Source organism: Maniola hyperantus, chromosome 4 (assembly GCF_902806685.2).
Source record: "Maniola hyperantus chromosome 4, iAphHyp1.2, whole genome shotgun sequence".
In the NCBI taxonomy this organism is placed as follows: Eukaryota; Metazoa; Arthropoda; class Insecta; order Lepidoptera; family Nymphalidae; genus Maniola; species Maniola hyperantus.
The window spans coordinates 16,319,758-16,338,539 of record NC_048539.1 but is presented as its reverse complement, the minus strand read 5'-3'; the positions used below and the strand labels follow the sequence as shown (position 1 = coordinate 16,338,539).

The following is an 18,782-nucleotide window of genomic DNA, read 5'->3' as shown; positions in this document are numbered from 1 at the left end:
CACAGTTTTGACAGACCTTACTAAGTGGACAGATACCATCAAGCGAATCACAGGGAACCGCTGAATACAAGTGGCATAAACGTAGCACCCGGAAGTTTTTATTCCGATACAAGTTGGCTTTTGACTGCGATCTCACTTAGTGGTAAATGATGATGCAGTCGAAGATGGAAGCGGGATAACTTGGAAAGAGTATGGCTGTTTCAATAAACCTATACTCAGCAGCGGGGTCTTCTCCGTTTAACCTAGGTCAAGACTAGGGAGTACGGGCCTCGAAGCATGGCCTCCTTGCCCGGGTGTGACGCGGGGAAGAACGCTTCTCCGGTAAAGTCCTTTAAGCCGTTGTCGGCTACGGCCTGCCTTCTTGGCTTAGGGCCTCGAGATCTCGGTCGTATGTTGGGCCCCCGTACTGTAGACGGTGGGCTCATCGTTGTGCAGGGGTATTGTCAAATCTACTTGTGGTGGTTGCCACAGTAGAAACTAGAGCTTTCTGCAATCTGCACTATATACGACGGTCGGCCTTTCCCTATTGCTACGGTCAAGCACACATACACCGCTCCCTAACAAACTAATTAGCCACGGTTAAAGCCTCCTCAGACAAAATATCTAAAAGAGATCTACGTCTAACAGTGGACATCTGTCGGTTGTTGACGATGAATGCAATCTTACGTCTGAAGGCAGCAACAATTTCGTTTTGAGTGTATTTTTATTGGAATGTCCTTTCCAGATATGGGCGTGGGTAGGCTGGGCGGTGTGCACTGCGACGTTCCTGTTCCTGATATTCGGACTATACACGACGGAGCTGGACGTGGTGTCTGCGGCGGTGTTCAGTGCTGTCTCACATTCCCTGTGGGCGGCCTGCGTCGGCTGGGTCATCATCGCCTGTTCTACTGGACATGGAGGTACATATCATACTGTATGGGAGAATGTGATGAGATGTGAAATAGCGTTAGTTTTAAGTTTACGTAAAGCCTGACCACGCAAAGAATTTGTGTGTGGGGCACAACCGTGACAATAGAAGATTTTCCTCCGAGCAGCTGTGCACGGAGGCCGGCTGGTCCAATCGTCGTATCTTAGAAGTTTTGTACGTACGATATATAAATTGTGGGTTTAAAAAATACTGAATCATTAAAACTACAAGTACATAAATGAGGTATTGGAATTTAGATTATGTTTAGGTAGTACCTAATAATATCGTTAAGTTTTTGTTAGCGTTCTAATTACACCCTCTATAGTCTGGGAGTTTTGTTAAAACTTTTAGCGCGATTCAGACTTTCATAGTGTCAGACCCAAGAAGTCGCTTGACGATACGAAAACACTTTGTAAAAATTTATTTCATCAAACTTCTGTCCCGTGATTTGAAGCCTACATAGTCTTTCTTCCATACAGTTCTTCATCATTTCTTGTCTATTTTATACAGGTTGGGTGCGACCGCTGCTGTCCTCACCATTGTTCTACCCGTTCTCTCGAGTAACATACTGCGCGTACCTGGTCCATCCAGTGGTTCTGCGGTACGTCGCAATGCATCTCACGCACCCCATACATCTCGGAGAGCTACTTGTTGTGAGTATATCATTTTTACCACTAGAATTACCACTACAATTGGGTATTTGACTCCAATTTTTTTATTACTTTACTAGCTGCTGCCCGCGACGTCATGCGCATGGATTTAGGTTTTTAAAAATCCCGTGGGAACTCTTTGCTTTTCCGGGATAAAAAGTCCTGCCCCGGGATGTAAGCTATTTTTATAGCAAATTTCATTAAAATCGGTTAAACTGTTGAGCCGTGAAAAGCTAGCAGACAGACAGACAAACACACTTTCGCATTTATAATATTAGTACGGATTATAAACTAGGATAAAAATGATGACGTAAACTGAAAAAACTAATTAAATCGATAAAATAACAAAAAAGCATTTAAATATTTCTGATTAGACAGAGATAGCGATATAGCATTTTGACGTCACACCTTACTAATGCCATAGTAGCTTCGTGCGGTTTCATACAAATTTTCGTTTTGCGAGAAAGGGGTAGAAGACCCACCCACTCCAAAAATGCCTGTAACTTTGTAAATCTTTGTTGGATTTTAATATTTTTTTCAGCGTAGGTACGTCATTATTTTTATCCTAGTTTATAATAAAGTAATAATATTTATCAAATTCAAAAGTAGGAAAACACCCATTTGAGATGGTAATAATGATTGGTGCAGCTTTTACGAAATCGACCTGCCGGACTAAATGTTAGTGATAAGACATCTAGATCACGAAGGCCATATTTTGATTTATAAAATTAATGAGTTTTTCTAAAACCAACCTCAATCAACAACGCACATTATCAACTAGAAAAATTCTTATTCCAGTTCGTTCTCTTCCTGGGCCTCACGGTGATATCCTATTTCCTCGCGTTGGTCATATCCGTCGCGTTCGAGGCTCCCATCGTCACCATGCTGAAGATCGTTGCGCCACAGAAAAAACCCCACCGAGTATGATCCAACATTTGCGCAAACATTTGTGCAAACATTTGATCAAAAAATTTTACAAACATTTTACTGAATGTCAGCGGAATTTTGTCACGGTGATGAAAAATTTAATTCTTTATGAAAATTTAATAATCTCGGTTTTCATGCAAAATTTAATACTAGATAGGTACCTAAGTGCTAAAATGATCTGAGACAAAAGCCTGCAACACAAAATGCGACAGTGCACGACGGACATCTGCGTAAGGGACCATAAGATCATCACGTCAAGACAAATCGCAGCGTGTAAAGCCGACGCGCGACGATGCGCTTTTTCGCGCGTTCGGTGAGGGGCGTTCTGGCACCGTTTGTTTTATAAAGCTTTTACTGGAAACTGGAATGCCTTCATTATTCAAACGCATTTTCACCAGATTGCGCTATTAGTATATTTGAAGTGCGTAATCCACCCATCTAGTGCGTAATAGATAAAGATCGTTAGTGTATTTAAAAATATTTGCGTCCAAAATACAAATAGGTAGGTATATATACTCGTATCTACTTATTGCCTAAGGTTTTTGTTCTGTGATAAAATTGGTATCAAACTACCTACATTTTACAAGTGCAAATATGTTACCACGCCGTTACAAAATAAAATGAACATTCTCAGATAGATATAACTTATAGCCAGGTAAGAGTAGTTTAGAAAACTACTAAAATTAAACAAAGTTATGGAATAATTTAACTTTAAGGTATTAATACTTTGGAAGTATTACTTGTTATAATGCAACAATGATTGTTCATCTTACCACAGTGCGACACGGCTCTTTTGGCGCGTGGCGAAAATCGGAACTAATGTCGTCGTCAAGTGTCCCCTTTGAATAGTCTAAGCCATTTAAACGTTTAAAGAATATAGCCGTTGAGAGATATTACATAATATTTTATAGTCTAACGGCCGCACTCAGAGTCGCTTAATCGTTACTTAAGTTTAGTTAAAACGAGACAGAGCTATATCTCTCACATAAATATGTCTCGAGTTAACTCAATCTTAAGTAACGATTAACGACTTTGAGTACGGCGGTAAGCCTTTGTTCTACAACTAACGCCCCCCTGTTAATGTCATTCAAGTGCCAAAAGAGCCTTGTCGCACTGTATGTCAGAGCGGCCATAAAACGTGGGCAGGAGGGTAGTTGAAGATTTTACAGCTAACCAAACTACAATCTTCTCTTTATTGCCATACACTAATAAATACTTATTTAAACTATCCATAAGTATAAATGGCCGCTCTTGCCTGCTCATATCATTTATTTTTAAATTTTTAACCTTCAATTAATTAAAACTGAGTTCTATTAACAAATACTGACTGTCGAAATCGGCTTCATTCATTTTCTATGAGGGCCAAGCCTCCAAGTCAAAAAAAAATGAGCCTCAGATTGTTATGAACCTTAAAATCATAGCTTTACTACGATTGTTAATCGGATTTTGTCTCGAAAAATCGACTTCATTTTCTAATGGGGGCCCTGACAAAATCCATCGGGGGCCCTGACAAAATCTATAGGGGGCCTCGCAAAATGTTATCATACCAGTAAACTTTTCATATTATGGACATGCACGTGTATTTCACTTTACTTTAGTTTTCCTTAGTGTGAAAGATAAACGAATCGTAGAAACCTTCCCGAAGAAACGCGTTAGCAAAGCGATTAGCTCAGCGTTTTAGACCTTCTGGAGTTAGGTTTACCACTCGTATAATATTTCAATGTCAGTTCGCGGTAGCAAGGTCGTATGGACCGCATATAGTGCGCCTCTTACGCATTTCAGCGAGAAGCTACAGTACGCGGCCGAAAGAAATGTACATCGGCCTTTAGAAAGACATTTCCGCTTTGTAGAGCGTTGTCTCTGTCACTCATATATATGACTTTTGTCAGTATCAACGACAGAGACAACGCTCTACAAATCTGCTATATCCTTCTTAAGGTGGATGTCCATTACTTTCAGCCGCGTAATGTACTTTTTTACCTTTTAAGCAAAATAAGGAAAACTAAATTATACAAGGAATAAGATAAAATAAAATAAAATTTACCGAAATGCCGTTGAATTTTATAAATTCTAGATTTAATTAAGTTATTTTGATTATTTTATTTTTGTTAATTAGCTACAGGGAGGCGATATTACTATAGAAAAATGTACAAGTACTTCAATTTTAGTTTAAGCTATCCAAAAATGTATATACAGTTGTTATATTAACTTGTATAAGTACTTATATAATGTAAATAAGTTGTAAATATTCTCTAGTTATTAAGTTTGTACTGAAATATTTTTAATAAAAAATACAATTTAACTTTTTTTATAATAATGACTTACCCCTGAAGTTAAAAAAATGCTCCAAATAGGTATAAGTTATCGGTTTAAACGATAAAATATATAACTAAACTCGGTATTTGGCTTAAATAAAACATTATTTTAATATTATGACAATTTAGTTTTGCATACTTAACCTAAATAAGTACAAACTCTAAAATTACATTTACTTATACAAAGTTTTATAAATACTTATAGGTATCTTACAATACTTATCGCTAGGATCAGGCAGTCAATAATTATCACGATATGGTCCGTGATTCAATAAATTATATTATTTATCTAAATTGAGATATATAAAAGGAAAAGGTGACTGACTGACTGATTGACTGATCTATCAACGCACAGCTCAAACTACTGGACCGATCGGGCTGAAATTTGGCATGCAGATTGCTATTATGACGTAGGTATCCGCTAAGAAAGGATATTTGAAAAGTCAACCCCTAAGTAGGTGAAATAGGGGTTTGAAATTTGTGTAGTCCACGCGGACGAAGTCGCGAGCATAAGCTGGTCAATGTATAAATGCGTAGGTATTGATAAATATTGAGACGGGTACTTCATTTGCTGGCTTACAATCAATAGCCTTGCGTATAATAGGCATGTCGACGATAGAGATTATAGCCTCAATAACTCAACGGTTAAAGGTGCGGACTGAAATTCGAAAGGTTGCCGGTTCAAAACCCGCCCGTTGCACTATTGTCGTACCTACTCCTAGCACAAGCTACACGCTTAATTGGAGAGGAAAAGGGAATGTTAGTCAAGGGCCATGGCTAATATTCTCTATTAAAAAAAAATGGATATTCCGTTTATCGATAAGTGTAGTCTGAAATTCTTCTGAGAAGGCAACAGCAGGGCATCTCTAATAGCAGAGAAAGACAGAGAGCAGCTCCCAATGTGACTATTGTGCACCCGGCGAAATAACACAACTGAAAAAAAATATTCTTGATACATAAAATTAATTAAAAATATGTTACAGTTGGTATGCAGTATGGGAATATTTTATTTGGGCAAGTTTTTCTACTTAATTACTAATAATAACAAAATTAAAGTTTGGGCAAATCATTTTGTATGAAATATAATTCCATACCATAAAAAACGCGAAAAAATATATAAAAAGATCCTATAATTTGTAAAAGTTTACGATATATTGCAAATAAAACATCTGACTGACGCTAAAACGTTGCGTAAGTAGGCCACTCAGATTCAATGCCGTGTCTTAGACGGGGCATTGACCCAAGTTTTGCACGCTATACATTGCGGGTTTAAAAAATACTAAATCACTAAAACTCCAAATTGAGGCAAATCGTTATTGGTATTGGATTGTATTTAAGTAGTATACCAATAACGGTTACACCCTGTATGCCGATGGCCTGGTTAAATATAATAAAACAGTTTACTCACGATGCAGTAGAAGTGGGCACACATCGCTGTATCCACGGACAGCATTAAGTAGCGGGACACGATTCCGTGCAGCAGGAACATGGTGTAGCACAGCCGACTGACTCCCACTATGCAGGGACTGCTTAGAAGCGGGCGGGTTTTATCTACGCAAATATTACGATTGAAAGAAAGATTAGATTTACCAGACAAACTTCGTAACATAAACAATGAAAATAAATTCAACAAAGTATTAAAAAACTTTTTATTAGAAAAGGGCTACTATGCCGTAAATGATTTCCTAAACGACGAACATAAAAATAAATAATAATATCGGTCTCCCTACTAAGGTCTAAGGACCAAATTGCGACACCCAAACTGGGTATCCATAATACTTTGTACATACTTAATATGATGTAATTATTTATGGAAATGCAATAAATGAAAATAGACTGGAATATTTATTTAATAGGAAGATACAAAGAACAAAAATACCAAACTTATTCTAGAACATAAAAATTACAAATCGAAAATATCATCTAAACCACCGCAACGAGGCAGGGTGCTGGGAACGCTGGCAGCGTTACCTCGTTGAATGGCCAGACTAATATGCTGACCGAGGTAACTGCCAGCCCTCCGGTCCCCCGTGGATTCCGCGAGACGGGATGAAAGGTCCTTAAAAAAGGATCTAGCATCCTCGCCCCACGAACCCATAGTCTCCACCCCAAAAGGCACAAATATGAAACTATTTTCTATATTCTCATATTTGCGCCTCTTGGCCCTTGAAAAATGAAAATTGAAATTGAAAGAAGAAAAAACTTTTATTTTTGAAATCTGTGCTACAAATTACCAGTTATACCTACGGGTTGGGTTATGCGCCTCTAATAGTTGAGCATTAAAGATAAAGTCAAAAGACCTCGAGCATAAGAAACACCGGAAAAGTTTCATGATTGCAGGTCTATTTACTACCTATTTGCACACAGTAGGTACCTAAACGAAACTAAAATTTATCATTGTAAAAAAGGTACAGTACGCGCCAGAAAATAATGTACATCGGCCTTTAGAATGACATTTCGGCTTTGTAGAGCGTCGTCTCTGTCACTCATACTTATATGACAATTTTTCGGTCTCAACGAGAGAGACAATGCTCTACAAAACCGCTACCTTTTTCTAAAGGTCGATGTATATTACCGCCGCGTACTGTAGAACCATAAAAATAGTACTGTCCTTTTTACAATGTTCTCTGCGGAAAATAATAGTATAACTTTTATACCAAACAGTTTTGTTTAATTTAGAGCTTGTGTACAACCGAATATCTCGTTTATCTATCCAAACATTTTCACACAGTCAAGGAATAACTAAGATTACTTACTAGAAAACTTAGTAGCGCACAGAAGAGTAGGCCACAGTAACGCCATGGGCCACGTGAGGTGCAGCCAGCCAGACAGCCAGCGACATTGCACCCATGGCAGTATCAGTGAGGCCAGGAACATGGTCGCCGTGGCGGACCAGAAGCACCACGCACTGATCTGTAAGAATTAAACCCTGAGGTATCAACAGAAGCTTTCTATTTAAAATCTGCACTCTACATACTTGCTATTACGTGCATACTTTTTACAGGTACTTTAGTAACTGTATTTTATAAATAAATAAATAAAAAATATTTAAAAAATTATTATGTCATTTCTCGTTCAAAGAGCTGCATTGTAATATGGGCCTTTGAAAGTAGCAATATTTCGATAGCTGCAAAGTTTCGCTACAAAGTAATTTTAAATACATATCATGTATGTAATTTATATACACTTCATATACAATTTAATTACTTTAGTAATTTTATATACATATCTTTGTATATGCATGCATTTCTTTTTCTGAAGCTCTTTTCGAGCTTAATCTAAAAAAATTCAAGGGCGGCAATTAATTGTTTTACAGTTCTATAACTTTTTTTTTTTATTCAGATACAAGTTAGCCCTTGACTGCAATCTCACTTGGCGGTAAGTGATGATACAGTCTAAGATGATAGCGGGCTAACCTGGAAGAGGTATGGCAGTTTTTATTAAACCCATACCCCTTTGGTTTCTACACGGCATCGTACCGGAACGCTAAATCGCTTGGCGGCACTAACCTTAGAGACCGTGCACTCGCCATCCATAACATACAGTAACCAGCCTGATGCAACTCCAATAAAGTATGGCGCTACGCGAGCCCATGGACGGTTGATTATTATAGCATATAAGACGAAGGCATTTGAGGCACTGAAATAAAAGAGTACTTTATTATTTAATATTAGCTGTGGATATTCCTAAAATCCCGTGAGAAATCCTTTATTTTCCGGGATAAAAGTATAAGTATAAGATTGTTTTATAGATCCCATTGGAAAGACTGAAAATCCTAACTAGGTACTAGACTGGACTGTTCAAAATTTAAAAATATAAAACACTATTATTAGAATTTTTTATTGTTATTAGCCCTTAGCCGGCCGGTTTGACTATACCTAGTTGAGGTCGCGCTACACTGCCATCGCGCATTTTACATGTTTTAGACTTTAACATATTATGCAGAAAATGTATTTAGTCTTCCGGGTCAAATACTTACCGTTCTCTAAAATCAGAATATGCAGTGGTAAGGTCAAATCCAGTGGCTCCGAACACCAACGTTACGGCTATAAAGGCAGAGGCCTTACGATGTCCCGTCGCCAGCAGCATGCAGAGTAAGGCTCCCAACATGTGCATTTGAGTCTCGACTGATAGGTACCAAGATATTTGTATGCACTGAAAACATAGGTACAATGAAGACTGTACACCAAAGAAATGCTAAAAAAATTACGATATTCATTTACTTTATTGAAAAAGGTGGAATTGCAAAACGTGGAAAAAACGCCTATAAAGGCGCAATTGTAAGACCATAGATTAATTATTGGTCTCGATCCGCTAAAAACACTAAAAAATGCTACTTAACGTATGCTTTTGCCAAATAAATGGATATTTACAATATGGTTTTGGACTGTGGTAATAAAATGATGTGATGTTTTGCATAGCGGTAGCTTACGGGGCTAGAAAAAGAATAATTTAAAAAAAATTTTTTTGATATGCACGTCACGCTGTACGGAAGGTGATTACTGATTAGTGACGTCACAATCCATAAACGACAGATATTATTCAATTTTTAAGATAAGAGCAATTTCTGCGGGAAAATATTTTTTATGTTAAAAAATTTAAAAATATTTGTCGTTTACGCCTTGTGACGTCATTAATCACCTTCCGTAAAGGTACGGACAGACGTGCTCATTACTAGCACGAAAGCATGCTTTTATTGAGCAAGTGCTCATTAGTAGCACGTGTGTCATGTAATGAGCATGCTTATTTATAGCATGCTCAAAAATCAACCGACGTTTGATTTTCGAGCATGCTACCTGAGGCGCGGGTAGAAGGGGGCGTGCTCCGAGCGTGTCTGAACAGGGTTTGCTTATTAGCATGTACTCAGTACAACATACAACATATAACTCTACAGTTTATTTAAGCATGCTTATTGCTGGCAAATGTGAACAGTTGCATGAGCATGCTAACATTAAGCTAGCATAAAAGCACGCTTTTTTTGAGCACGTCTGTCCGTACCTTACAGCGTGACGTTGATAATTAATTATGTTAAAAAAGAAAAATCTAATTTTTTTTTAAATAATGAATTCTAGCCCCATAAACTACCGCTATACAAAACATCACATCATTTTATTACTACAGTCCAAGACCCCATTAATCTTTTCTATCTTTCACCTATTCAAAAGTTCTAAACATTTTCAAGCCTTATTTGTTTATTTTTATTTTATTTTGTTTATTTGAAAGTAATCAACAGCGTAAATACATAATTATTATTTAAATCTAAATATAGTTTTAACAGAAGGCCACAAGAGATTACTTAAAATTATAATTAAAACTAATTGTTGAGGCCCCCATCTGAAAATCTAAAAGGGGCCTCATATTTTAGTTACTCCATTGGATGAAATGTGTCATTAATATCGAACCTGTTCCTCGCGCGGATAGAGGTTGGATATGTAGAGGAGGTTCCTCCACCAGTAGCTGTTGCAGGTGTCGTAGTCGCGCTCGGGCAGCATCAGCACCGCCGTGTCGCGCGACACTCGCGACAACACTGATGTTAGGAAGATGGTGTACATGTATGGTGGTAGCAATCTAACGAAAAAGGAGGAAATCTTTGAAATCTAAAAATGTCTTTTGTACTTCATAAAAATCCTAGTTTTTATTTGGATTTAAAAAAAATTAAACAATTCTATTAAATAAACTTAAATACAGATTAAAAGTAAAAAAAAACATTAATTTTTTTTACTCTAAATATCACACATGAAGTAAGTAGGTATAGTTCTTGCAATTCACGAGGGCGAGTGGGTCGTGCTTGTGTGTAAGTCGTATCGGTATAAGTAAGGTACAGTAAATGTGTGCGTTTGCGAGCGCTTGCTCGCGACTGATTGGTCCGACATGCACGCACACTTACGCAATGCCCGTGTATACGACGTAACCACAAGTAAAGTTCACTCGCCTTCGTGAATTGCAAGAACTACAAGTACATAATACACAATTAACTTACCGGATAGCCCTATTGGTGATGAAACAGATAAGCTGCAGCGCTTGGCCGCAGAACCCGCCCGTATTGACCAACTCTTCCACTGAGTAACGACTCTTCAAGTAGAAGAAATGCTGCGCGCTAAATACACCACTGCGACGGGGAAACAAATTGTTTGACATTGGTTTAAAAATTTAAAGAATAAAAAAATAAGTAAGTTTGCTTTCATACAAAATTGATAGGCGATAAAATAAGACTTGGAAGATTAAAAGTTGAGTTTTTTTTGGGTTCTTTATTCTCAGACCTGGGCGCGTTTAGAACCCTCGTAGGTTTAGTTTTAAGTATGTATTATTTATTACCACTACATCATCTTACAAATTAACAATTTCGACCATCAGTAAGCCTAACATTTTACCTATACTGAACAAATAATTTGGGTTTTTGAGTTTTTTTTTTGAAAAACCTTTTTTAGTTCAAAATCGATGAAGTCCTGTGATTATTGATTCTCGTAGTGGTCAAACTAAAAACAACGAAACTTTTATCTATACAAAAAAAAAAACAAATATTTCAACACAATTTTCATGATAATTTTACTTACCTTACAAAGAAAAGAGTATCATAAGCGAGAGTTCCAGTCGACAAAATATAGTATACATTATTATTGTCGTTTACATCACCGCCATTTTCTGGAATATTTAACATTCATTAACATTAATAAATGTAACAATTTTTTTTAATGAAAATATTACAGAAAAACTTAAAGCTAGCTTTATCTAATTACTATACAAATCATGCCCACGTGGAATGGTGCCAAGAACACTGGCTGCATTTCCGTGCTGGGCAGCCAGGCTGATCCGTTGCGCAAAAACTAAGACAGCCCTTCTTTCACCAGATGAGGCTAGTAATCGCAGTGAAATGCCTCGTTATTTTTTTTAGCATTTTTAATCATTATTTGAGAGCACTTCAAAATTAGGCGTGTCGGTTTTTTTTTTATTATTATTATTATTATTATACCATAATGTGCACTGTCCTTACAGGGTAGTCCTAATGCGACAGTGCACTCTAATCTATCTTATACCTATTAACAATTATACTTAAAATTAAAAAAAAAAATTATTTACAATGATAAATTTATTTTTAAATTTATTACATGGACAAAAGGCCAAAATAATCATTACCTGCAATATAATTAACTGTTACAGCGACGTTCACAAAAATGATCCACAAAACGGCAATGATTTTCAACGCATGTATCAACGCTAGATCCTTATTCGCCATAGTTGTATTGAAAATTCTCATCCAACTGTGTTTTAAGGAGAAGCTGAGTAACAAACTCTTGTACACACTGCTAGTTTTCTTATACTCTGTAGTGAGACTGGCGCAGGAATTGTACTTTAATCTTGGGCATGGTGTGATATTTTCTAGTTGTGTGGAATTCGGGCATTGTTTCTTATACTTCCCGCATCTATAGCAGCTGGTGTTCCCTTCCGGTGTCACTACGTCTAACGTAATCGTCGGAGGCAGGGCTTTTTCTCTCATCATAGCTTTCTTTAGTTCGCTGAAACTTTTCATAGGCGCCTCTGCTTCAACAACTTTGAGCTCTTTCCTGGTAATACGAGCTTTCTTCTCATCTGCATACCTAATAATATAATTTCGTTTAATAAGTTCAATAATAAGCTGTGATAGCCAAGTGGTTAGGACGTCCGCCTTCTTATCGGAGGTCGGGGGTTCGATCCCGGACACGCACTTTTAACTTTTTGGAGTTATGTTCGTTTTAAGTAATTAAATTTCACTTTTTTAACGGTGATGGAAAACATCGTGAGGAAACCTGCACGCCGGAGAGGCCATAATGTTCTCAAAGGTGTGTGAAGTCTACCGATCCGCACATGGCTAGATTGGTAGATTATGGCAAAACCCTTCTCACTCTGAGAGGAGGCCCGTGCTCTGTAGTGAGCCGGCGATGGGTTGATCATGATGATGATGAAGGAATAAAATATAGCAGTAGGTATTAGATTAGCTACAAAGCCTCAATAGCTCAACGGGTAAAGGAGTAGACTGAAAACCGAAAGGTCGACGGTTCAAACCCTGCCCGTTGCACTATTGTCGTACCTACTCTTAGCACAAGCTTGACGCTTAGTTGGGAAGCAAAGGGGAATATTAGTCTTTAACATGGCTAATATTCTTTTAAAAAAATTAGTTTCAAGCTTTATGACTCATGCCTGCAATATCGTAATCACTTGCAACCATGTTTCTTCATAATATTGCTGGCGAAGGGTTAATCATAATGATGATGATGATGAAAAATATTACCTTTTATCATCACGGCGGTACTGCTGTAAATCGTAACTAGACGCCGGCTCCTTCCTGTCAACATTAATTTTCTTTTCCTCCGCAAGCCTTTTGTCTTCATGGTTATATTGTTGCAAATCAAAACTCGACGTTTTACCATACGATTTAAATCTTATCAAATCCAAATCAACAACTGTAGCCACGATGGCTAACACTATAAGACTGACAGTAACTAGTATAAGTGTTACTGCACCTATATCAGTTTTTATATCGTAAAAATTGTCTATGTATCTGAGAGAGGTTATTTTAACTGATCTAGATACTGTTTTGTTGGTTTTCAAATGGTCGTTGAGCATGATGGAGAAGTTGATGATTGATACTACGTCCTCGGCCGCGCATGTTCGTGGTAGACATAAGCCAAGTGTGATTTCATATGACTGTAAACAAGTAATACGTAGTGAAGTTTGGGAGCTCAATGTAGCTAATTCCGTTGTACACAATCTCTAAACTAAACTAAAATGGTACATCTAAATCTATTACTATCCCTTTCATAATGTTGCTTGCGGAAAAGGAGAGCACTAGATTTAGACCTGTTAATTTAGTTTAGTTTACAGATTGTGTACAAGAGAATCATGTATACTTTAAAAAGGAAAGTAAAATTAAGAATAGCGATTAAAATAGAACTAAAAGATAACTAATGCTCTATGAGTCGAGTTGGGGACTGAAGAGTTATTTTGCACCTTTCCCATCGTTCGGCAGCACCTTTGGTGGTCGCGACACCGGGAATACCACGACAGCGTTTCTATTGTCTTGCCGCGTGAACGCGATGGCTTGTTGGTATGTGGGATCGTTACATATAACTACGTAAAACTAAATATTTTTTATTTTATTTATCTATTTTATTTATTTCATTCTCATGACTGACTATTGGTAAGTGGTGAACTTGGTAATATTCAACATGATAATTACTAAACCTTTGGCATGGTGAACTTGGTAATATTCAACATGATAATTACTAAACCTTTGGCATGGTGAACTTGGTAATATTCAACATGATAATTACTAAACCTTTGGCATGGTGAACTTGGTAATATTCAACATGATAATTACTAAACCTTTGGCATGGTGAACTTGGTAATATTCAACATGATCTGAAGCGCGGTGTACGCCAAAGGTATGGGAGGCTCGTTGTCGTCCTCCACCACACGTCTCATCAGGTCGTCTCGTTCTATTAGAGAATGCCATTCGTCTATATCTGCAAGAATATACAGGACATAGTCCTTATAGTAGTTTTATTATTGATTGACGGATTTGACTAATTTGTAAATTAATTATGGCCTAGAGCTTATAATTAATTTGTGCCTAAGTATATAATTATAAGTAAATTCTGTACCTAGGTTATTATCCAAATTAATTATAAACTACAGAAATAGTTTAGAATAGATTTTTTATTTATTTAAATAAATTTTACGGGTACTTTTGTATCGTCAAATACATCAAGTATTTACCAAATTACATCAAATAAAGTCAGAACAAAATAAATTTTTATTTAATTGAACTTTAACAAGTACCTACTTTTGAATCGTCAAATGCATCTACCACTGGTTCGAAACGCCTTTCCTTCCAAAAAAACCAACAAGAAACACTGCGGTTGCTCTTTTCAAACTAGGTAACTAGAAACTAAACTTACTTCCACCGAACTCCTTTTCCCTGCTGATTAGCGTATTTAGATAATCACCACTGTAGAACTCGCCCCAAGTGTCATTGTTTCCTTTAGACACATAGCTATCATCCTGTAATACATTTCAAAATGATAAAAAAAAAAAAGTTTTGTAAAATTGAAAGATCAAAAAATTATTACAAAAAGTATTACATCTAGGGATTTTAAATCTCATGTAACTACTTATCTCAATGTAGGTCCCAAATAATTTTGAAAAGGGGGCCCTCGATAAATTTACTAAATGGGGCCCTCGTTAAATTTTGAAATAGAGGCCCTGTCAAATCTCTAGACTAAAAGTGTTAATTAATCATACTGCTTTATTATATTCGTAAGGTAAAATATTTCGTACGAGCCAATGATAAAGTAAAAAATATATAAAAGTTTTTTATGGTAAGTAATTAATTAATGTTTTACCCATAGATTAATTATTGGTTTCGCTACATGTATGGTTTTACCTATCTCTATTAAGATCCACAATAACTTATTACACGACTGCCTGACTGACTGATAGAAAAAGTGTACCTACCTAACGTTTTCAAGGTTCATGTAATAACTATGATGGGTAGGTATGTGTTTTTTTATTTCACCACAAAATACCTTATTTAAATGCCTGAATAGATTTGGAATTTGGATAGGTATACGGGATATCGTTAGAATCCCATCATCCCGAGTGACACCGGCTGCAAGAATTCAATATGGCGGCATTATGGCGCCATTTTCAAATGTGAATTTTTTACTTTTATTTAGTTCACTTTCTGGCAGGGCAGTCGTGTTTTGAAGTTTCATCATCATAACTTTATTTGTTAGGTTGGTACCTACTGTAAAATTGTATGTGTACTTACTAACTTAAGACATTGTTCCTTGGAGCCGAGCCAGAACCTCTTGCCTTCCAACAGACCGGACTGGTAACGACCCGAAGCATCCGCAGCTGTGGAGAATCAACCACTTCTATCAGACTGCCATGGGCCGCCATCTTATGAAGCATGCTCGTAGCTGTCATTTTATCCAAAGGTGCGTTAACACCACGCCAGTGTCAAGCGCTGATCCGACTTTGTGGGCACGACACCCACAACCTTTAGAATTGTGATGTCACACTTTCACGGTTACGGCGGTTACGCACTCATTCGATCCGAGTCCGTGAATATACGTTCCTTTTTTAGGGTTCCGTACCTCAAAAGGAAAAACGGAACCCTTATAGGATCACTTTGTTGTCTGTCTGTCAAGAAAACTACTTCCCGTTAACCTAGAATCATGAAATTTGGCAGGTAGGTAGATCGTATAGCTGACATTTGGGGAAAAATCTGAAAACCGTGAATTTAGGGTTAGATCACACAAAAAAAATTAAATTGTGGTCATGAACTAATAATTAGTATTTTCAACTTTCGAAGTGAGTGACTATATCAAGTGGGGTATCATATGAAAGGTCTTCACCTGTACATTCTAAAACAGATTTTTATTTATTTTTATGCATCATAGTTTTTGAATTATCGTGCACAATGTCGAAAAAATACGACTGTAGTACGGAACCCTCATTGCGCAAGCCTGACTCGCACTTGGCCGGTTTTTTTGTTTTGTATGGTTTTGCCTATCGAGAGTATTTTGGGCAAAGTGCTAAGCAGACTTCGGAGCTGTTATCAAAAAGACTAAATTTCACTCTACTCGGCCTGTACGCGTTGGCCCTAACGATTGTATTGTGATGTGATGCAAAGTGCGAACCTCTGACTTGAGTCTAGACTGTAGACAACTTACTTGTAACTATAGCTTCATGCATAGATGCGTTTTGTTTGAGGGAAAGGCGGATATTTTATTTCTTTAAAAAACTCAAACAAATACTACCGGTATCCTAACGTAAAAATAAAAAACGGTCAAGTGCGAGTCGACTCGCACACGAAGGGTTCATCGTACAAGAAATAACAATTTTTTTTTAAATTTTATGGCGGCCATTTTGCAAATTTTTATTATTTATTATTAGGCCATAGCGGCAATAGAAATTCATTCTGACAGCTCAACTCTACGGTTCACGAGATAGAACTCGCTGACAGACAGACGGACAGCGGAGGCTGTAATAGGGTCCCGATGGCACCCTTCCGATACTTGATCCTGATAAATATCATTCAAGTACAAGTAAACCCAATAATAAACTGTAGTATTAAAAATTGTACTTAGTACAAAAAGTAGGTGTAATGGTATCACGACAAATCATCAAATCAACTCGATCGTGTAATTCTAGGCAATTAAAAACTTAATTAAATAAGAATTATCGTTTTTGCCTCGACCACTCTCGCGATGTTCACACTAAAGTAATGCCAAACAAAACTAGCCTTTAATACAATAGCTATAAAAACTACTATGATGTAAAATTATTTGAATGAATTAGTATTGGATAGCGTTAGGAATGCCAAAGGGAAATAGGCTTTGATGCATTGGAATAAATGCTACAATGTGTTTTATGATTAGCAATGAATAAGTGTTGGATAAAATGTCGTTGACATAAGTATTGCATTAAGTAATTGCGTGCAACTGGTAACTCTTGCTTTTTAAATTTTAATGCGATATGCGTGAGATTGATTATGTTAGTTATTTTTATGGTTCCGTCCGTGGTTTAAGCGCTGTGGTCTTATTAGTAGGAGGTCTCGGGTTCGATTTCCGGCAAGGGTTTGGAATTTTATATCTAAATTTCTAGTCTGGTCTGGTGGGAGGCTTCGGTCGTAGCTAGTTATCACCCTACCGGCAAAGTCGTACCGCCAAGCGATTTAGCGTACCGGTAAGATACCATATAGAAACCAAAGGTGTATGGGTTTAATAAAAACTGCCATACTCCTTCCAGGTCAGCCCGCTTCCATCTTAAACTGCACCATCACTTACCACCAGGTGAGATTACAGTCAAGGGCTTACTTGTATCGGAATATAAAAAATAGCTTACCTCGGTACGCCCAAGCGCGTCCTTCAGACAGATCCTTCAAAAGTACACTCACATCCTCCCAACATAAGTGTCCAAGATTCAAATGCACACCATTCTTAATTTTCGGCCAAACATAAGACAAAAACGACGGGTCAAAGACTATGAACAAATTCTCCATAACTTCTCCACGCGACTTGTTACTCCTTGAATCTTTAGGCTGTTCCTTTTTTGAATTAATACCGCCGCCATTTTGGCGCGAACTTACGCATTCGGCTAAAATTAAAAAACTAAAAAATAACAACTTTACTATTAACACTTTCACCTCCATAATTTTGCATTTAAAATCTAGGTTTATTTTTTGTTCAGTTAAATAATAATTTATTTATTATTGTTTTTATTTTAATGGCGTGCACGCACGTTGCGTTCAGAAACATTAATAAAGTCCAGTATTCATTTCGCACGCGAACGTCAAAGTCAATGTAAGGAGAGCGCAATTTCTAAATGTTAATAACCGTTTAAAAATTCAGATTTTAACATGTTTTAGCGTAATAATCATGTAATATGGCATTAGAGTTGTCGGAAGAAATTGGACTCGCGAGTTGATTGACTGCAGATTCTATATTATGTAAATAGTTTATGTTCGTATTTTTAATAATATAATTATGTAAGACAACAATGCATATTCAAATGTGATATAATCTAGACTGGCTAACATATTTGACAGTAATTTATTCATCAATTTTAAATATCACAGCCCAGATTATATGTTATGGTCATAATAGATATTCGCATGCCACGCCCGATCCGTCGAATAGTTTTAGCTGTGTTGATAGATCAGTCAGTCAGCTTTTCCTTGTATATATAACTAGCTTACGCTCGCGACTTCGTCCGCGTTGACTACACAAATTTCAAATCCCTATTGTACCCCTTTAGGGGTTGAATTTTCAAATATCCTTTCTTAGCAGATATCTACGTCATAATAGCTATCTACATGTTAAATTTCAGCCCGATCCGTGCGTTGATAGATCAGTCAGTCAGTCAGTCAGTCATCTTTCCTTTCATATATTTAGATAGTAAAGTTTTTTGACAGAATTACAATCTCAAGTTCAAGGGAGA

General features: G+C 37.0%; 2 protein-coding genes across 2 annotated transcripts in view; one reads left to right on the top strand and one right to left on the bottom strand.

The window, feature by feature from the left end:
• Positions 1-4,844, top strand: part of LOC117997010 (nose resistant to fluoxetine protein 6-like) — a 53,307-nt gene extending 48,463 nt beyond the window's left edge. Inside the window, exons 13-15 of the mRNA XM_034985178.2 lie at positions 725-899; positions 1,418-1,560; positions 2,356-4,844. Of these exons, the coding sequence (XP_034841069.1) occupies positions 725-899; positions 1,418-1,560; positions 2,356-2,484 (447 nt within the window). The 3' untranslated portion in view covers positions 2,485-4,844. The remainder of the gene's footprint in view (positions 1-724; positions 900-1,417; positions 1,561-2,355) is intronic.
• A 572-nt stretch (positions 4,845-5,416) lies between these two features.
• On the bottom strand, positions 5,417-18,187 carry LOC117996846 (uncharacterized). The gene is made up of 14 exons (XM_034984983.2): positions 17,688-18,187; positions 15,607-15,692; positions 14,735-14,837; positions 14,160-14,299; positions 13,066-13,481; positions 11,934-12,394; positions 11,354-11,441; positions 10,780-10,908; positions 10,202-10,367; positions 8,779-8,954; positions 8,309-8,438; positions 7,556-7,712; positions 6,208-6,350; positions 5,417-5,732 (listed from the first exon to the last, which is right to left on the bottom strand). Exons 1-14 carry the CDS (start codon positions 17,992-17,994, stop codon positions 5,613-5,615), a joined length of 2,622 nt encoding a protein of 873 aa, XP_034840874.2. The 5' UTR covers positions 17,995-18,187; the 3' UTR covers positions 5,417-5,612.
• Between the last annotated feature and the right edge of the window lie 595 nt (positions 18,188-18,782).

What these genes read in the sequence shown, in the direction of transcription:
- LOC117996846 (XM_034984983.2), bottom strand. Translation starts at nt 17,994, where the DNA reads ATGGAGGTGAAAGTGTTAATAGTAAAGTTGTTATTTTTTAGTTTTTTA. An exon ending in ACGCGCTTGGGCGTACCGAG is followed by an intron (nt 15,693 to 17,687) that starts GTAAGCTATTTT and finishes GATTCTCCACAG; the next exon opens with CTGCGGATGCTTCGGGTCGT. An exon ending in GTGCCCACTTCTACTGCATC is followed by an intron (nt 5,733 to 6,207) that starts GTGAGTAAACTG and finishes ATTTTTTTTCAG; the next exon opens with TTGTGTTATTTCGCCGGGTG.